This window comes from Geotrypetes seraphini, chromosome 2 (genome assembly GCF_902459505.1).
Source record: "Geotrypetes seraphini chromosome 2, aGeoSer1.1, whole genome shotgun sequence".
Taxonomy (NCBI): Eukaryota; Metazoa; Chordata; class Amphibia; order Gymnophiona; family Dermophiidae; genus Geotrypetes; species Geotrypetes seraphini.
Window position 1 is genome coordinate 30,852,311 of NC_047085.1, and position 17,808 is coordinate 30,870,118.

General features: G+C 45.1%; 1 protein-coding gene across 3 annotated transcripts in view; it reads left to right on the forward strand.

The window, feature by feature from the left end:
* ST3GAL1 (ST3 beta-galactoside alpha-2,3-sialyltransferase 1) overlaps positions 1–17,808 on the forward strand; it is a 213,290-nt gene that overhangs the window by 151,711 nt on the left and 43,771 nt on the right. For all 3 annotated transcript variants that reach the window (XM_033933301.1, XM_033933300.1, XM_033933302.1), the window contains one exon: positions 12,784–13,458. In XM_033933301.1, coding sequence (XP_033789192.1) covers positions 13,141–13,458 — 318 coding nt within the window. In that variant the 5' untranslated portion in view covers positions 12,784–13,140. The remainder of the gene's footprint in view (positions 1–12,783; positions 13,459–17,808) is intronic.

The following is a 17,808-nucleotide window of genomic DNA, read 5'->3' on the forward strand; positions in this document are numbered from 1 at the left end:
AGGACGCGCAGGATAGAAAGATTGAAGCGTCCCTAAAGATGTCCTTTGAAGGGGCTGCAGTTATCTTGCAGGCCGCAATCTGCAGTGCTTACGCGGCGCGTGCATGTCTGCAGTGGTCCCACGGGATGACCGATAATTTGCTGGAAGCTGGGGGTTCAGTTCCTGCGGAGCTGGCGGATTTGGAGGCCGGCTTGGCTTATTTGGCAAACTCCTTATATGATATTATTCGGGCGTCTGCGAACCAGATGTCTCTGTCTGGGGTTTCACACAGATCCTTGTGGCTCCGTCATTGGGCGGCCGATGCAGCGTCCAAGTTTCGGCTGGTGACCCCCGGTAAGGTCCTCATCGTCTAGACCACGTTTCCGGGAGGTTAGGCGTGCCAGGGCGGGTAAACCTTTTTCCAGGTCCGTATCTGGCCCATTCTCTGCTTCGAGACCTCGGTTTCGGCAGAGGAGTTCCTTCGTACGACGACACCCTCTTCAGGGCAGTCAACACGTACCCCAGCCAGTCGCATTCCACGATGACGGGGGCTTGGCTCCCTCCGCCCTGCCCTTAGGGGGTCGGCTTTCGGCATTCAGGGCGGAGTGGGCCGCAGTCACGTCCGATCAGTGGGTGTTGGACGTGGTTCACGACGGGTACAAATTAGACTTCGCCTCTCCCGTCGTAGATTCTTTCTTGGTGTCCCCGTGCAATGGGGCGGCCAGGGGAGCCGAGGTCCACAGGACTCTTCAGGTGCTGCTCGATCTGGGGGCGGTGGTTCCGGTGCCCCCGGAAGAGGTAGGCCGCGGTATATATTCCCTTTACTTCATTGTACCAAAGAAGGGGGGGTCCTTCAGACCGGTGCTGGATCTCAAAGGGGTCAACAGATTCCTCAGTGTGCGCTATTTCCGTATGGAAACAGTACGCTCGGTTATTGCGGCGGGGAGACTGGGAGAGTTCCTCCCGTCCCTCGATCTCATGGAGGCGTACCTCCATATTCCGATATGGCCTCCGCATCAGCAGTATCTGCGATTTGCGATGCTGGGCCAACATTATCAGTTTCGGCCAATGCCCTTTGGCCTGGCGACGGCTCCCCGCACGTTTTACAAAGTCATGGTGGTGGTAGCCGCTTTTCTACGCAAGGAAGGGATTCGGGTACACCCTTACTTAGACGATTGGTTAATCCGCGCCTCTTTCCGATAGGAGAGTGTGTCGGTAACTCAGAGAGTAATCTCTCTCCTTCGGTCGTTGGGGTGGATTGTCAACTTTCCCAAGAGTTTTTTTGTCCCCATCGCATTCATTGGTGCATCTGGGGGTGAGGTTCGATACGGCTCTGGGGGAATGTGTTTCTGCCCCGAGACCGGGGGGAGAAATTGCAGGCTCAAATTCGCCTCCTTCTCGGGTCAGCCAGACCTCGAGTGTGGAATTATGTACAGGTGCTGGGCTCCATGGTGGCGACTCTGGAGGTGGTGCCCGGGGCCCGGAGCCACATGAGGCCCTTACAGCAGTCTCTGCTCTCTCGCTGGTTCCCAGCGTCTCTGAACTACAATGTTCGTCTCCAATGGAGTCCGCGAGCAGCTCGCAGCATGCGCTGGTGGCTCCAGGACTTGCATCTTTGGAGGGGCATGCCATTGGCCACGCCGGATTGGGTGGTGGTTACAACGGATGCCAGTCTGCGGGGCTGGGGAGCCCAGTGCCTGCAACTGTCGGTGCAGGGGATGTGGTCCTCCCAGGAGGCTCAATGGCCCATAAATTTGCTGGAATTAAGAGCGATCAGGTTGGCGCGGCGGGCTTTTCAGTCACTAGTTCAGGACAAGCCGACCAGGATTTTTTCGGACAGTGTCCCGGCGGTCGCATATGTCGATCGTCAGGGGGGCACCCGGAGTCCGCAGTTGGCCGAAGAGGCATGAAATTTGTTTCGATGGGCAGAGGGGCATGTTCCGCTTCGGTCGGCGGCACACCTTGCAGGGCACGAGAACGTGCAAGCGGACTTCCTCAGCAGAAATCTTCTAGATCCGGGCGAATGGGAGTGTCGGCTCGAGCGTTCGGCCTGCTAGTCCGTCGGTGGGGGTTGCCAGAGATGGATCTCATGGCCTCGTCCCGCAATGCGAAAGTGCCTCGGTTCTTCAGCAGACGCAAGGAAAAGGGTTCGGAGGGGGTGGACGCATTTGCTCTCCCGTGGCCTCCGAATTCCCTTCTGTATGTATTCCCGCCTTGGCCCATGATAGGGCGGGTGTTGCAACGCATCTCTCGATTTCGAGGCAGAGTAATCCTGGTGGCTCCGGATTGGCCACGACGGCCGTGGTACGCGGATCTGATGCTGCTGTCGGTAGGCGAGCAGGTAGCGTTCCAGGTAACTCCGGACTTGCTAACTCAGGGTCCAATATTAATGGAAGATCCGGGCCGCTTTGGTCTTACAGCCTGGCTATTGAAAGGTCACGGCTGGAAAAGAAGGGCTATTCAGAACGGGTGATTTCCACCCTGCGTAAGGCTATGAGGATTTCTACGTCAGCCTCCTATGCGAGGGTCTGGAGGATCTTTGAGTCATGGTGCGGCAGACACGGAATTGCGCCTTTCCATGCTTCTCTGCCGGCTATTCTTGCGTTCCTGCAGGAGGGCGTAGAGAAAGGGTTAGCATATAACTCTTTCAAGGTTCAGGTATCGGCCATTGCCTGTTACAGGGGCCGGGTGGCTCGCTTGGCTCTCGCATCACAGCCGGACGTGGTACGTTTCCTCAAGGGGGTTCAACATCTCCGGCCGCCGGTTAAGCGAATTTGTCCAACTTGGAACCTTGAACTCGTCCTTGGGAAATTGCAGGGGGCACCTTTTGAGCCCCTGTCAGCGGCCACTTTGGAAGATGTCACACTAAAAACAGTTTTTTTGGTGGCGATGGCTTCAGCAAGGCGAGTATCGGAGTTGCAAGCGCTTTCTTGCAGGGAACCCTTTTTGCGGTTCTCGGAGACTGGGGTGACGGTGCGTACGGTGCCGTCCTTCCTGCCTAAGGTTATTTCGTCCTTTCATGTGAACCAGAGTCTGTTTCTGCCATCCTTCTGGAAGGAGGATTGGGGGAAGCGTTTTTGGTCGGTACGGCTCCTGGATGTCCGCCGTATGCTTCTCCATTATTTGGAGGTGACGAATGCTTTTCGCCGGTCGGACCATCTCTTTGTCGCGTTCGCGGGTAAAAACTAAGGGATGGCGGCGTCTAAAGCGTCCATTGCGCGTTGGGTCAAGGACGCTCTTGTTTCGGCATATGTGTGGTCAGGGAGAAGGTACCGGAGCACCTTCCTGCTCATTTCACTCGGGCTTTGGCTACATCTTGGGCGGAGTCCGGGGGGATGTCATTAGAGGAGAGTTGCCGGGCGGCCACTTGGTCGTCAGGGAATACTTTTTCAAAGCATTATCGGTTAGATGTAGCAGCCCGTTCAGAGGCGACTTTTGGCGCGGCAGTACTGGCAGAGGCGGCATTGGCGTCCCACCCAGTTTGAGTTTGCTTTGCTACATCCCACTAGTCTCTGGATTCATCTGCTGCTTTGCTATGGAAGGTAAAATTATGGTCATACCTGTTAATTTTCTTTCCTTTAGAAGCAGCAGATGAATCCAGAGCCCCTCCCCAAGTGCACGGGCTGGGTGTAGAGGGTTTAGGTCATGAGGTTAGCCGGGGCTATGGTTGGTAAGTGTATTATTTCATGACTGAAAAAAAAAAAAAAAAAAAAAAACACAAGAAACGAAAAACGAGAAAATATCAATGGTATTCAGAAGAGAAAGACACATTTTTTACTGGAATGGAGTTTGTGGCTGCTCATTCTCCTTTCGGGATGCTTGGGCAAAGTGCATAACTGAATCAACAGAAAGAACACCAGGCTTTAAGGCCAACTGTTAATCAGTTCTCTATCTCCACCTGCTGGTCGATGTGAGCTATACCCACTAGTCTCTGGATTCATCTGCTGCTTCTAAAGGAAAGAAAATTAACAGGTATGACCATAATTTTACCTTAGTGCCCCCAGTGCCTCCTTCCTATGTCCCTCTCACTGCCTCCCACACTTTGTCCCACCCCCGAAGCCTACCTGCCTGTCTACCTCTCTCCCTCCATCCCTGGCTAAAGCCAGCCTGCTTGCCTGCCTACCTCCTTCCATCCCTGTCGGGCAAAAAAAAAAAAGCTTCCCTCCTTCCTTTCCCCTGCTCTTACCGCCTGCTGCTGCTGCTAAAGCCAACAGGAAGTCTTCTTTCCGACGTCAATTCTGATGTCGGAGAGGACGTTCTGGGCCAGCCAGGCAGCGATTGGCTAGCCCAGAACGTCCTCTCAGACGTCAGAATTGACGTTGGAAAAAAGACTTCCTGTCAGCTTTAGCAGCAGCAGCAGAGCAGTAAGAGCAGGGGAAAGGAAGGAGGGAGGCTGCTTTTTTTTTTTTCGCGACAGGTAGGGACAGGAAATGATCGCCTGTCCCGTTGTCCCGAGCACAGCTTCAGGACGCTGTCCCGAAGCTGTGTGTGGGGACAACAGGACAGGAGGTCTGAAAACGAGACCTATGCTCACCTTAATCTTGCTGGCCCTGCGCAGACCGGCAGAAATTTCCTGCGGACCGATACCGGTCCGCAGACCGACGGTTGAAGAACAGTGTTCTAGACAGTTCACATTAAGAAGCCGCTGGACAATCAGCGGAATATATACAGTCAATAAATCCAATCAGTGCCCCCAAACAAGAATTATCTTAACTACATCAGTTAAGTAATGAATTTACCAAAAAGAGTAGTTTTAACTAGTTTCCGAAAAGAACAATAAGACGTGGCTTGGTAAATTCATTTACCAAACCAAGATTGCAGTTTACTTGCTTGAAATGCTAAAGTTTTAACTAAAAAAAAGTCTTGTATATACAACTGTTTATCTTGGGATAGGTGAATGGATAAGATCTTCTAGTTTTTCTTATCGGGTTATAAAGTTCAAAATGAGGTAAAAGGTAAGTTGGAGACAATCCTGATATCAGTTTAAAGCAGATACAGGAAAACGTAAACAGAACTCTTGCCTTTTCCAGGAGACACTTCCACGCATCTACCACCCTTTCCATAAAAAAGTATTTCTTCATCTTTATCTTATAACCCCTCATTGCAGAGTTTCCTTTCAAATGAAAGAGACCCGACTCATGCGCATTTACATTATGTAGGTATTTAAACGTGTCTGTCATACACGGACTTCAGAAAATCTCTGAAGACCCGCCTCTTCAACACCACCTAAACTTTCCCCCTACCAGTTATAAACAAACCTCAAAAGTTCTCCCCCTTCCTTTCCCCCTCCCCCAACGCTTAATGCTGTACCTCTCTTACGCTTATCATATATATCTAGCTGTAAACAGCATTGTATCATCCTATAACTTAGTATAACATCCTGTATCTGATTGTAAACATCCTGTAACTGTTCTCTTGTTAATATCTTGTACCTTATTGTAAACTCCCCAGTACCCTGTATCTCATTGTAAACATCCTGTAACTGTTCCTCATGTTGATATCTCGCACCTTTTGTAATCACCCCAGTACCTGCTCACTTTGTATTATCCTGTATCCTACTGTTAACACTGTACTCTCTCTAGTCACGACTTCACTGTAAACCACTTCGAACTTAGGGTATAGCGGTATATAAGAAATAAAATTATTATTATTATTATCTCCCGCCTTTCCTCCAAAGTATACAGATAGATCTTTAAATATGTACACAATATTCTAAATGAGGAATCACCAGAGTCTTATACAGGGGCATCAATACCTCCTTTTTCCTACTGGCCATACCTCTCCCTATGCAACCTAGCATCCTTCTAGCTTTCGCCGTCACCTTTTCAACCTGTTTGGCCACCTTAAGATCATCACATACAGTCGTACCTAAGTCCTGCTCTTCTGTCATGCACATAAGTTCTTCACCCCCTAAACTGTACCATTCCTTCAGGTTTTTGCAGCCCAAGTGCATGACCTTGCATTTCTTAGCATTAAATTTTAGCTGCCAAATTTCAGACCATTCTTCAAGCTTCACCATCCGGCGTGTCTACTCTTGCAGATTTTGGTATCATCCGCAAAGAGGCAAATCCAGCCCTTCAACCTTTCAGCAATATCGTTTATAAAAATGTTAAAAAGAACAGGCCCAAGAACAGAACCTTGAGGCACACCACTGCTAACATTCCTTTCCTCACGGTGATCTCCAATTAGGAAACCAAATAGATGAATAGGACTCTACACGATCCATGTTTCAGCATGTAGAAATGCCTTCATCAGGGGTCCCTCATTTAGATCATGCAGCTGATCCAAAGAAAGAGCTTGAGCCAATGGAACGGGCTGAGCAGGCAGAGGACACTTGGAGTGAAGGGAAGAAAATGGAATGTGCTTTGGCTCTATAGCAGTGTATCGCAAACTGTGTGCTTCCTGAGATTTCAGGTGTTCCGTGGCACACCGGGGAGGAGGGGAGGCGCCGGCACCAGCTGACTGCCTACAGGACATGCCTCTTGGCAATCATCTGGTGCCAGCGCCTCTCCTTCTCTATGGCACTTTTCCTTGCAGGCACACACACCCCCCCCCCCATTGCCGGCGCAGGACCCGTTTGAAGGGCATTTGCGCATGAGCTGACATCGCACGTGTGCATGACATTGTCATGGCGACGTTGCACACTAGGTTTAGTGTGTCCCAGCTCGAGAAAGATTGCAAGACACTGCTCTATAGCAAGGGAAGTAAAGGCTGAAGAAGGATGTCTTTATGAATATGTGAGTCCACCGGGACAGAAAGAGGAAAAATGCTTAAGTACCTGAATGTAAACCACATAGGCTATAAGTAGTATATAAATACTGACATAAAATAAAAGTACTTTTCTTGGCCTAACAATGCATTTTTTAAATTAGCTTTTGAAGGTATCACTTCATATTAGTTTTATTTCTATATATTAACTTAAAAATTGAATTAACATGGCTACCACACCACTTAGAAACTTAGAAAAATTATGGCACATAAAAAGGTCAGATGGCCCTTCCAGTCTGCTCATCCACAGTAACCACTATCTCTTCCTCCAGGGTGTCTACTCTATTGCAGATTTTGGTATCATCCGCAAAGGAGCAAATCTTAACATGACAGCCCTTCAGCAATATCGTTTATAAAAATGTTAAAGAACAGAACCTTGAGGCTCACCACTGGTAACATCCCTTTCCTCAGAGCGATCTCCATTGACCACTACCCTCTGTCACCTTCCACTCAACCAGTTCCTGACCCCTTCTGTCACTTTGGGACCCATCCTGAGGGCACTCAGTTTATTTATTAGACGTCTGTTTGGAACACTGTCCAAGGATTTGCTAAAAATCTAAATACACCACATCTAGCACACTCCCTCTAGCCAATTCTCTGGTCACCCAGTCAAAGAAATTGATCAGATTTGTGCGACAAGATCTACCTTTAGTAAATCCATGTTGCCTCCGGTCCTGTAATCCACCGATTCCAGAAACTTTACCATTCTCTGTTTTAAAAGCATTCAATTAATATGATTACCACAGGAGTCAGACTTACCGGCCTATAATTTTCTACTTCTTCCTTACTTCCACTTCCGCCCTTCTCCTGTCCTCTGGTACCACTCCCGACTCTAGAGACTCGTTGAAAAGTCAGCAGAGCCACCGGTGTTTCCCTACGTTCCTTCAGCATCCTCCGATGTACACCATCCAACCCATCGCTTTGACTACCTTTATTTTAGCTAGCTCCTCATGAGCACAACCCTCTGAAAATCTGTCCCTATTTGCGTTTGTCTTCTCTGGTCCTGCTCCCAGTGCTTCAGCTGTGAACACAAAACAGAAATAGTTGTTAAGCAATTCAGCCTTTTTCTTTATCAACTTCTACGTATTTCTTCCCTTTACTTCTGAGTCTCATAATGCCACTTTTGCACTTCTTCCTATCACTGATGTATCTAAAAAATGTCTTGTCTCCTCATTTAACCGTTTCAGCTATTTTATCTTCCATTTGCATCTTTGCTTTCCTGACTACATAACCAGCCTATCTTAACTTTTCCAGATATTTTTACCTGTCTTCCTCTTTCTGCGATCTTTTGTAGTATATGAAAGCTAACCTCTTACTCCTTACTTTCTCAGCTGCTGCTTTTGAGAACCAAAGCGGCCTTCTTTTCCTCTTACTTTTACTTACTTGCTTCACAAAAAGGTTTGTTGCCCTTACAATTACTCCTTTCAGTTTTGCCCACTGCATTTCCACTCCTTCTAGTCCAGCGGTCTCAAACACGCGGCCCACAGGCCGCTTGTGGCTCTCCAGGTGCTATTTTGCGGCCCGCAGTCTGGACGCGATGATCAACTGTAAAGCTGCGGCCGGCGGGGTCTCATCGCGCCATCCACACTAGCATTTCTCTTCCCCCTTCCCTCGTGGAGCAGCAGCGTGTCTGGCTGGCTCAGTCGATCCATCCGTTCAAAGCCGCGGGTGGCGGCTCCTTGCGCTATCCACTCCTGCATCGGAAGCCTCTTGAGCATGGGCATTGGAAGCCTGCGCACTCATAAAGCTAAAGTTGCAAATTAAGCTGCTAGCTTTCACTCAAGGTGTGAAAAATAACAAAAACATGGAAAATGACGCTAACGCAAGGTTTTACCAAAATATAATTATTTATTTAGTTATTGTTTATATTTTTTCATTATGAAACTCAAAAGAATAAAGCATAATTGCGTTAACAGTTGCGTTAGTGGGAGATCATTATAGTTGGCAAAATGCTGGCCTTCTGATAACGAACTCAGCTCTATACTTCGAAGCCCCCCCTTATATACCTTTGGCTCAGTGTGACATCATTGGCTGTCAACCAATCAAAATTAACAGAGGTGGTGTTTAAAGTTAAACAAAGAAAATTCCTCTACATTTAAAAGTTTCAGAAATTACATTTGTTTTGTTTACATTCATTTCTGAATATACATTAACATTTTATAACATATCCAATATTCCTTTTATCATTCTTAAAACTTATTTCAGACAATTTGTCTATATGTCAGGCAAGATGCTGAAATGTTCTAAGCCTGCTTTAACCCTTTCAGGACCATAAGGATCGTAGGCCAATTTTTGTGGTTTTGACGACATTTTTATGCTAAAAAGGGCTTGCAGATGCCAAAAAATTGATTTTTTTTGTGAAATATCATTATTTTTATTTAAAAAATCACACTTCTGGCTTATGGACAGTGTGGCAAGTGAATCTTCTCGTCAATCTGGCAACGACGCTAATGAATGAATGTCGGAACCAGTTTGTTTACATAAAGGCAGTATCATATGGAATCCGTACATATCAAATTTAGAACTGTAGACTATCCCAATCAAAATTTATAGGATTTTAAAGTTATGGGACAAATATGTCCCTTGGTCCTGAAAGGGTTAAACAACTAAGTTTCATATTACACCTACAAACAGTGCTGAAAATTGGTCAGCCTTGGAGGAAAGGAGGGGCTGTTTTCCCCCTTTCCCTGCTAGACTGCTACAGATCTCTGATTCTAACTTAACCATTTCCAGATGTTGTTCTTTGTTTTTTTTTTAAACCCTTGCATTTTAAATACTACAAATCCATTCATACCACACATTCAGGGGCCCCAAACATTCATAACTTGATTCATAACTCGTATTTCATTCATATTTAATGCATGTTATATCTTAGTTTAGGATACTTCTTCCTAGCCAGCCTAAGGCACATCTGGTATCAATTAGAACCACGTTGCTAGAAGTGGGAAACTTGAACAAAGACTTTACAGAGACAGAAAGTCACTGACACAAAATGGAGTCCAAGGCACAGAAGATACAGAAAAGACAGAGAACAAAATGGAGTCCATGTATATACTGATTTCCTCCATGATCTAGCCTAATAGCAAAGTACATACAAAGAATATTATTATGCGTTCCCTTAATATTAATCTGTAGTGTGTTTTTCTGGCATTGGCTACATCTGTAATCAGATTTTTATTCACCAGTTTTTCATACGCTTCTATTTGGGTGTGGCCTTAACTAACACATAGCTTGTATCTAACTAGAGTTACCCAGAATCATACGAAAAACAGGCCCTTTTGTAGAAACATTCCACAAAAATACTGCACTATCATGTCTTGATGTCCATTCCATTACCGTCCCATAGACATCAACCCCTACTGGCCACGATCCACTACTGCTCACTCTCTGACGTCACAACATCAGAGAGGCTTCTGACGCAGGCGCGGATCTCACGAGGAGCCGCCACCCGCAGCTTTGAACAGAGCGATCGACTGGGAGCCAGCCAGACACGCTGCTGCTCCACAAGGAAGGGGCGGGGAAAGAGAAATGCTCTGCTGCATATGAAAGGAGGACCCTGGGGAAATGCTGCTGCTGCTGCTGCACAGGGAAAGGGAGGGGGAGGGAAAGGGGAAGAGAAATGCTTTTGCTGCACAGGAAAGGGGGAAGGGAAATGCTGCTTCTGTTGCTGCTGCACCCAATTGGGGAAAGAGAGGGAAGGAAGACAAGGGAGAGGAGAGGAACAAGAGATGCCAGTTCATGGGAGGGAGGAAAGGAAAGGAGTTATCAGACCATAGAGGGGGAGGGAGAGATGCCATGGGGCATGGGGGGAAGGAAGGAGACAGATGCCAGACCAGGGGAAGGAAGGAGGGAGGGAGAGAAAGGAAAGAAAGAGATGTCAGACCATGGAAATAGAACGGAAGACGAGAGAGATAGGAAGGTAAGACATGGAAACGTAGATTTTGAAAAGAAAGCAGAAAAATTGAATATTAAGTTAATGCCAAAGATGGATGCAAGGCAGAAAGTGAAGACGAAGAGAAAAACAGTCACAGGACAAGAAGGCCCTGGAAACATAGTTAAAAGCACAGAAAAATAAAGTCACCAGCCAACAAAGGTAGGGAAAATGATTTTATTTTCAATATAGTTATTGAAATGTGTCAGTTTTGAGAAAGGAAAGATATTAAACTTTAAATGTGAGGGCTTCAGGAAAAATAGTTAGTCTTATTAAAGAAATGACAATTTTGCATAAGGTAAAACACTTTATAGTTTATATATCTTTCCTTTTAACTGTTAAAGGAAAGTTTTATAAACTATAAAGAGTTTTACTTCATGCAAAATTGTCATTTCTTTAATAAGACATTAACTATTTTTTCTGCGGCCCTCCAAGTACCTACAAATCCAAAATGTGGCCCCATAAAGGGTTTGAGTTTGAGACCACTGTTCTAGACATTCCCATCCAGACAATTCCTTGCCGGAAAGTGTTTCTGATGTTGGTGTGTGATCACTGGATGCCAGATGATCACACACTGTAACATCAGAAACACTTTTCCCGTTTGTAAGCACTAAGTCCATCTTGCGTGTGTTCCATTACCAACTGCTGGGATAGTTCTTTTTGTACAGAATTCAGGATCTCCCTACTTCTAGAAGACCCTGCAATAGGGATACCCTAATCAACATCTGCCATGTTAAATTCACTTATTAGAAAAACTTCCCATTTTTTAGATATATTCTGAATGTTTGCTATTAATTCTGTCTACTTCTGTCTGAAGAAGGCCTGTATATCACACCAATGTAAATATATTCACCATTCTCTCTTTCCAAATTGATCCACAATGCCTCTTCCTTGCCCTGCAAATCCTGCAATTGTGTGACTTTAATATGATCTTTAACATATAATGCTACTCCCCACTCCTTTTCCTTCCTACCCTGTCTTTCCTGAACAGATTATAGCCCGCTATAAATACATCCCAGTCATGGTTCTCCGTGATCACCACTGTATCCCACTCATCTTCTATCACAGCTTCTAGATCCACAATCTTGTTTCCCATACATCGAGCATTAGTATATACTGCTTTCCAGACATTGCCCCCTTTTCCCTTCCGTCACTTTTGAAATTCTGTCTTGCAAGGTCTTAAAAATCAACAACTTGTTCCAAATTTAAGCCAGATCTTTTATAGTTCTGTGCAGGTTCTCTGTGCCTAGCTCAAACTTAAGTTGTTGCATTGGAAGGTGTACGTTTCTACAAGGTGAATGTCCCACTGCTGTCTGGGCCAGTCCTGCTTTGGTTGTGTGAGAAGTCTTCAGCTGCTGGAGGTATCCCAGTCCCTGAAGGGGTGAGAAAGCCTCCTCACAATACACAGCTGTACTTATAATAAAGCTACAGCAATTCCAGGCACTTGCAGGATACCACAGTGACGCCTCATGAGCATATACAAGGTCAGATGTGCTTGATAAGAAGCGCACTGCAAAGCAAGAGGCAATGCCGAGGGGTCAACACGTCCTGAAATTTTGTTTTATTACTCCTGGTTTGTATGGTTATGGTGGGGATGCATTTGTAGGCCGGGTTCTCTCTCTCTCTCCTCTCATTACCCTCTGCTTTGCTGTTCCGCTGTCGCTAATTAGAAATAGCCTGGCAGGTAAACAGCAGGGTCAGCCTTGGGAAACGAACCAACTCAGAGCTGAGTGGCTGCAAGCTCTTAATTAAAAGCACTCGGGGAGCACTTTCTCTGCAAGTGCCAGTCAGGCCTAGGGAGGAGGAGAGAAAAGTTTTTTATATAGTTCCAGCGCCGTTGTCTGCGGCAGAGCTGCCTGCTTTCATCTTGCTAAGGGGGAAGCCGACTGCCCTGTAGAATTAAAGCCTTTCGGCTGCCTTCAGTCCCGGAGATGATGGGTTCTTGTTTACAGGGTCTTAACTGTGGCTTAACTTCTTTTGCCTTTGTGTGTAGGTGGCTGGAGCATCCTGATGCTTAAATATAAAAGAAGAAGTTTTCTTCTGCAGAAAAGAAACTAAAATCTCTCTTGCCCTTTTTTTTTTTGTTTGTTTCTTTTGTGGCTCAGGTTGGCATTTCTGATGATGATAATTTCCAGTGTCTGGATGAGAAAAGAAGTCCCTGGCAGTGCTGATAAAGCTGACAGAAGATAGTAGCTGTTTAAAAAAAAAAAAAAGCAAGCACCAATGAAAGGAGTCCTGGAAGCCTTTTAATCTAGATGTCAAACGGGAACCGCTCCCCGACGCATCTTTCAGGGTGTAGTATCGTGATTAGAATAAACCTCCATTTGCAAGAAAGCATACTCGGATTTCTTACTCTCCTACAGCACCAAATAACCTTTTTACCTTCTCGTCCTATCTTGCTCGAAAGCTGAAATACTTCTGGGGCCGAAAGTGCAAAGCTGAAGATTTTTAACTTGGACGAAATGATTGCTTTGAGGATCAGGAACTTGAAGTTCTTCACCCTGGCGCTCTCTTTGTTTGCCGTCACGGTAATGCCCTTTGTGCTGAACTACACCCAGAATGTGGGGGATGTCCGCTGGCACCCTGAAAAAGTTTTTGGTCGGATCTCGGAGCAGATGAAGAAGTGGATCAAATCCACCTGGCGGCCGTGCAGCTGCAACAGGTGTGTGTCTGAGCTGAACACTTCCTTGTGGTTTGACAAGAGATTTAATCAGTCGGTGTCACCTTTGCTGACCAAATCTAGCAATTGGATTCCCGCAGATACCTACCAGTGGTGGATGGTAAGTAGGGTAGGCTTGCTTCTCGGAAATAGGTTGTGAAAACTGTATACAGTGGTACCTCGGTTTACGAGTGCACCAGTTTGCGAGTGTTTTGCAAGGCTCGATTTACGAGCGCACCCTCCCCCCATGATCCGGCACCCTCTCCCCGACGCGATTGGGCACCCCCCCCTGCCACGATCCGGCACCCCCCCCCCCGGACACGATTGGGCAACCCCCCCCCTGCCTCTTTTTACCCTCATCTGGACACCGGCACATCCTGTGCTTGATGCCGGTGCCCGAAAATCGGCTTCCTCTTCTGCTGGGCCTTGAGCATGCTCAGATGCTTAAGGCTCAGCAGAAGAGGAAGCCGATTTTCAGGCACCGGCATCAAGCACAGGACGTGCCGGTGCCCAGATGAGGGTAAGAAACGGCGTGGGGGGGGGTTTGCCCAATCGTGGCGGGGGGAGGGTGCTGGATTGTGGCGGAGGGGGAGTGCCCAGTCGGGGGGGGCAATCGTGTCAGGAGGGTGCCGGATCGAAGGGGGGACCTTCGGGGGGAGCAATGCCGGTTCTCATGGCGGGGGAACGCATCAAAGCGAGTTTCCATTATTTTTTATGGGGAAACTCGCTTTGATAAACGAGTATTTTGGATTACGATCATGCTCCTGGAATGGATTATGCTCGTAATCCAAGGCACCACTGTAGTTGTTTATAGCTATTCTGCATGCTGTCTTAAGATTCTTTAATTTTGCAATTTTTATATTATCTTTTCGATCACTTTTTATTCTTTAATTATGATTACAAACTTTAATCAACATGCAGCCCTAAAAATAATCATCACTTGATTAAAAATATTCTATCCTCCCTCCTTGTGACTCTAGGCAACGAAGGGTTAAGTGACTTGCCCAAAGTCACAAGGAGCTATCGAGGAGGGGGGGGGGGGGAGAAATACCTTTTAGTCATGCAATTAAAATTTTAAGCAAAATATAGCCCTAACCTCTGCCTCCTGTATATCTTGACTTGTTAAGTTTTATTTTTGTGTTAATTTCTGCTGCTAAGGTTCTGCAAAGGAGTTTAATTTTGCTTCAGTTAGAAGACACTGAACTGTCGTGAATTCATCACCATTAAAACAGGTTCAGTGACTTTGCCTTCCTTCAGGAAAGGGATTGCAAGATCCCCTGATCATTGCTGGCAATTGGCTGCTTGCAAACTAAGGGGTCTTTTACTAAAATACAGTAAAAAGTGGCTTTGACGCATCTTTACGTGGGTTTTCCTATGCACTAAAGCCATTTATTACTGCGGCAGTAAAATGGGGGGTTTTCCATCTTTTGAATTACTGGCTCTGCGCTAATGTTCCCATTTGCACAGAGCTGTTAAAAATAAAATATTACTGTAAGATTTGAGCCCTTAGCGACACCTAGTTCATAGGTGGTAAGGGCTCACTTGGTGATCCTGATCTAACCAGTTAGTGCACGGTAATGTGGACGCACCTTCTAATTGGGGCAGAGAGTGGATGTTCCTGCGCTAGACACACCCCTTCCAACAAATATTTTTTTTTTAGCTGTGAAACTTACTGTAGGACACCTGAGCACATCCCACGGTAGACCATTTTACTCTGTGGTAAGTGCGCATTAGCACTTCAGTTTAGTAAAAGCGCCCCTAGCTCTTTCTGTGTAGCTGAAATTATCAGAAGCAATTAAGGAAAGATTTATAAACTATATGACAACTTCGCATGAGGTAAAACTCGTTATAGTTACCATAACGAGTTTTACCTCATGCAAAGTTGTCATTTTTTAATAAGACAGTAACTATTTTTTTCTGCGGCCCTACAAATACAAATGTGGCCCTGCAAAGGGTTTGAGTTTGAGACCGCTGATGTAGGGTGTCCTAATTTATTCCTCAGTTAGAATACTGGATATCTTTTGTTTCATGAGTAAATCGAGGAACATTTTTGTTGTTTACCTGCAATTACATCACTTTCTTTTCCAGAGGTAAATAAAAAAAAAGATTTGACATCGATATGTGAACATTTCTTAAGAAAGCACTGAAAATTTCATGGGGGGTCCCTTATTTTTTTTCATATGACTGTAACTCGTCAACAGATAAATGCATCGTGTTCTCCAGTTTTAAGGACCAACAGGACTGATGTCGTAGCATAGTAACATAGTAGATGACGGCAGATAAAGACCCGAATGGTCCATACAGTCTGCCCAACCTGAAAGATAACATGGTATTCCTTGGTTAATTGCGTGAAAAATCAATACTAATACCTTAAAAACTACTCGAGATTTAAAAGGTAGCCAATGCAATTTTCGTACTAAAGGTATCGGCTGCTCAAATTGACTGCCGCCAAAGATTAAAGCGTGCTGTAGCATTCTGAACCACTTGTAAAAATCTATATTTGGATGATGACACCCAAATTTACCCCTTTTTTTACTAAACCGCGATAGCAGTTATTAGTGCAGGGAGCTGCGCTGAATGTTCCGCGCTGCTCCCGACGCTCATAGGAACTCTATGAGCATCGGGAGCATTCAGCGTGGCTCCCTGTACGGTTTAGTACAAAAAAGGGTGTGGGGGGGTATAGTGCATTATAATAATCCAACCTTTGCAATACATCACTCTGAACTACCAGATGAAAATCATATGGGGGCAGCATTGGTTTTATATTTATTTTATTTATATACCACTTATATCCTAAGTGGTTTACATTCAGGTACTTTATCATATTTCCCTATCTGTCCTGGTGGGCTCAAACTCTATCTAGTGTACCTGGGGCAATGAGGGGATTAAGTCTGCTGTAAGCTCTTTCGAGCAGGGACTGTTTTCTTACTCTTTGTGACTTTGTACAGCACTGTGTGTGTCTGGTAGCGCTATAGAAATAATTAATAGTAGCAGTAGTAGTAAAAAGCCGCATCTGAAAGAAAACAGATTTAATGACAGATAAAGCCTGATCCTTAATTGATAAAAGAGAATCTATCCAAATGCATAAAACCTTTAATTTTCTTTTGTACCATAACTCAACTTCTGGCCATAATGGATATTCAACTCTTCCTATCAACATGAACTCCATTTTTTTGCAAGATTCAAAACTATATTGCAACTATATGACAACTATATGACAAGCATATAGTGAAGCATCAACCAAATCGCAAATATAATGTCAATTTATCCTTCAGCTCACTTTGCCAATCTGACAGAGGAAAGAAAGATTGTACACCATCTGCATACAGATGACGACTAATACATTACCCAACGATGCCAGATAGATTGAATAAAAGCGCAGACTGCGCAGAACCTTGTGGCACCCCCTATCTATAGTCGGCTTTTCACTTGCATAGATCTATCTTGAAAGTAGGAAACAAACCAATCCACAGAACTTCCTAGCCCCATATTAGACAAAGTGTGAAATAAAACCTTAGTATCAACCATATCAAAAGCAGGTGACACATCCAATAAAAGGTTTATTTTTATCAATTTCTCTTCTCAACTTGTCCATTATGGAAACCGTCAAAGATTCAATACTATGTCTGGTTCTAAAACCATACTGCTAACAGTCTAGTAAGTTCTCTTGCTCCGCGAAATCCTGCATTTGTTTCTGGACCACTTTTTTCAATTATTTTCCCCACAAAATGCAGCACCGCAATTGGTCTATAATCCCCAAAATGGACACAACTAAATTATCCTTCTTCAATAATGGCTTAACTGTAGCTGTTTTGACTACATCAGGCATAATACTGGTTCGAAAGATTGATTTTTTTTATTTTTATTTTTATAACTGTCAGTGAAGACACAACTCCCTCACCTAACTGTTCCATTATAGAGAGAGAGCACGGATCAACTATCAGACTTGAAGGACGTAAAGAAGGTAAACATGTCTGTAGTTCAACCTCCAAATCCTTTGCAAACTCAGCCCATTTCACGTGCTTTATGTGGAACTCATCCGTTGTCACGATACCCACAAGGAACATGAATGAGAGAGATTTACATACAATGGAGGTAGGTGGTGTATGCAAATGTTGCATATACGTATTCACTGTGGGTATCCTCCATAACATTACCTCAAGATTATACCCTCGGAAATACCAAATCAAAACATCAAGCTAATCTTCTCTATGTAACCATCTTCTGTAACCTGTTATGTATCTCTATTCTATACGGTAAACTGTAATATATTCACTTCCTTGTTGTGCAATTCTACTGGAAATGTCCAGATATCTTCTAAATTGTAATCCGCCTAGAACCGCAAGGCACAGGCGGAATAGAAATCACTAATGTAATGTAATGTAATATCCTGAAATCCTGACTGGCTAAGTATAGTTTTTCTAGGCTTCTGTTTAGATCAGGGGTCCTCTTACAGTCCTCGGATCACAGA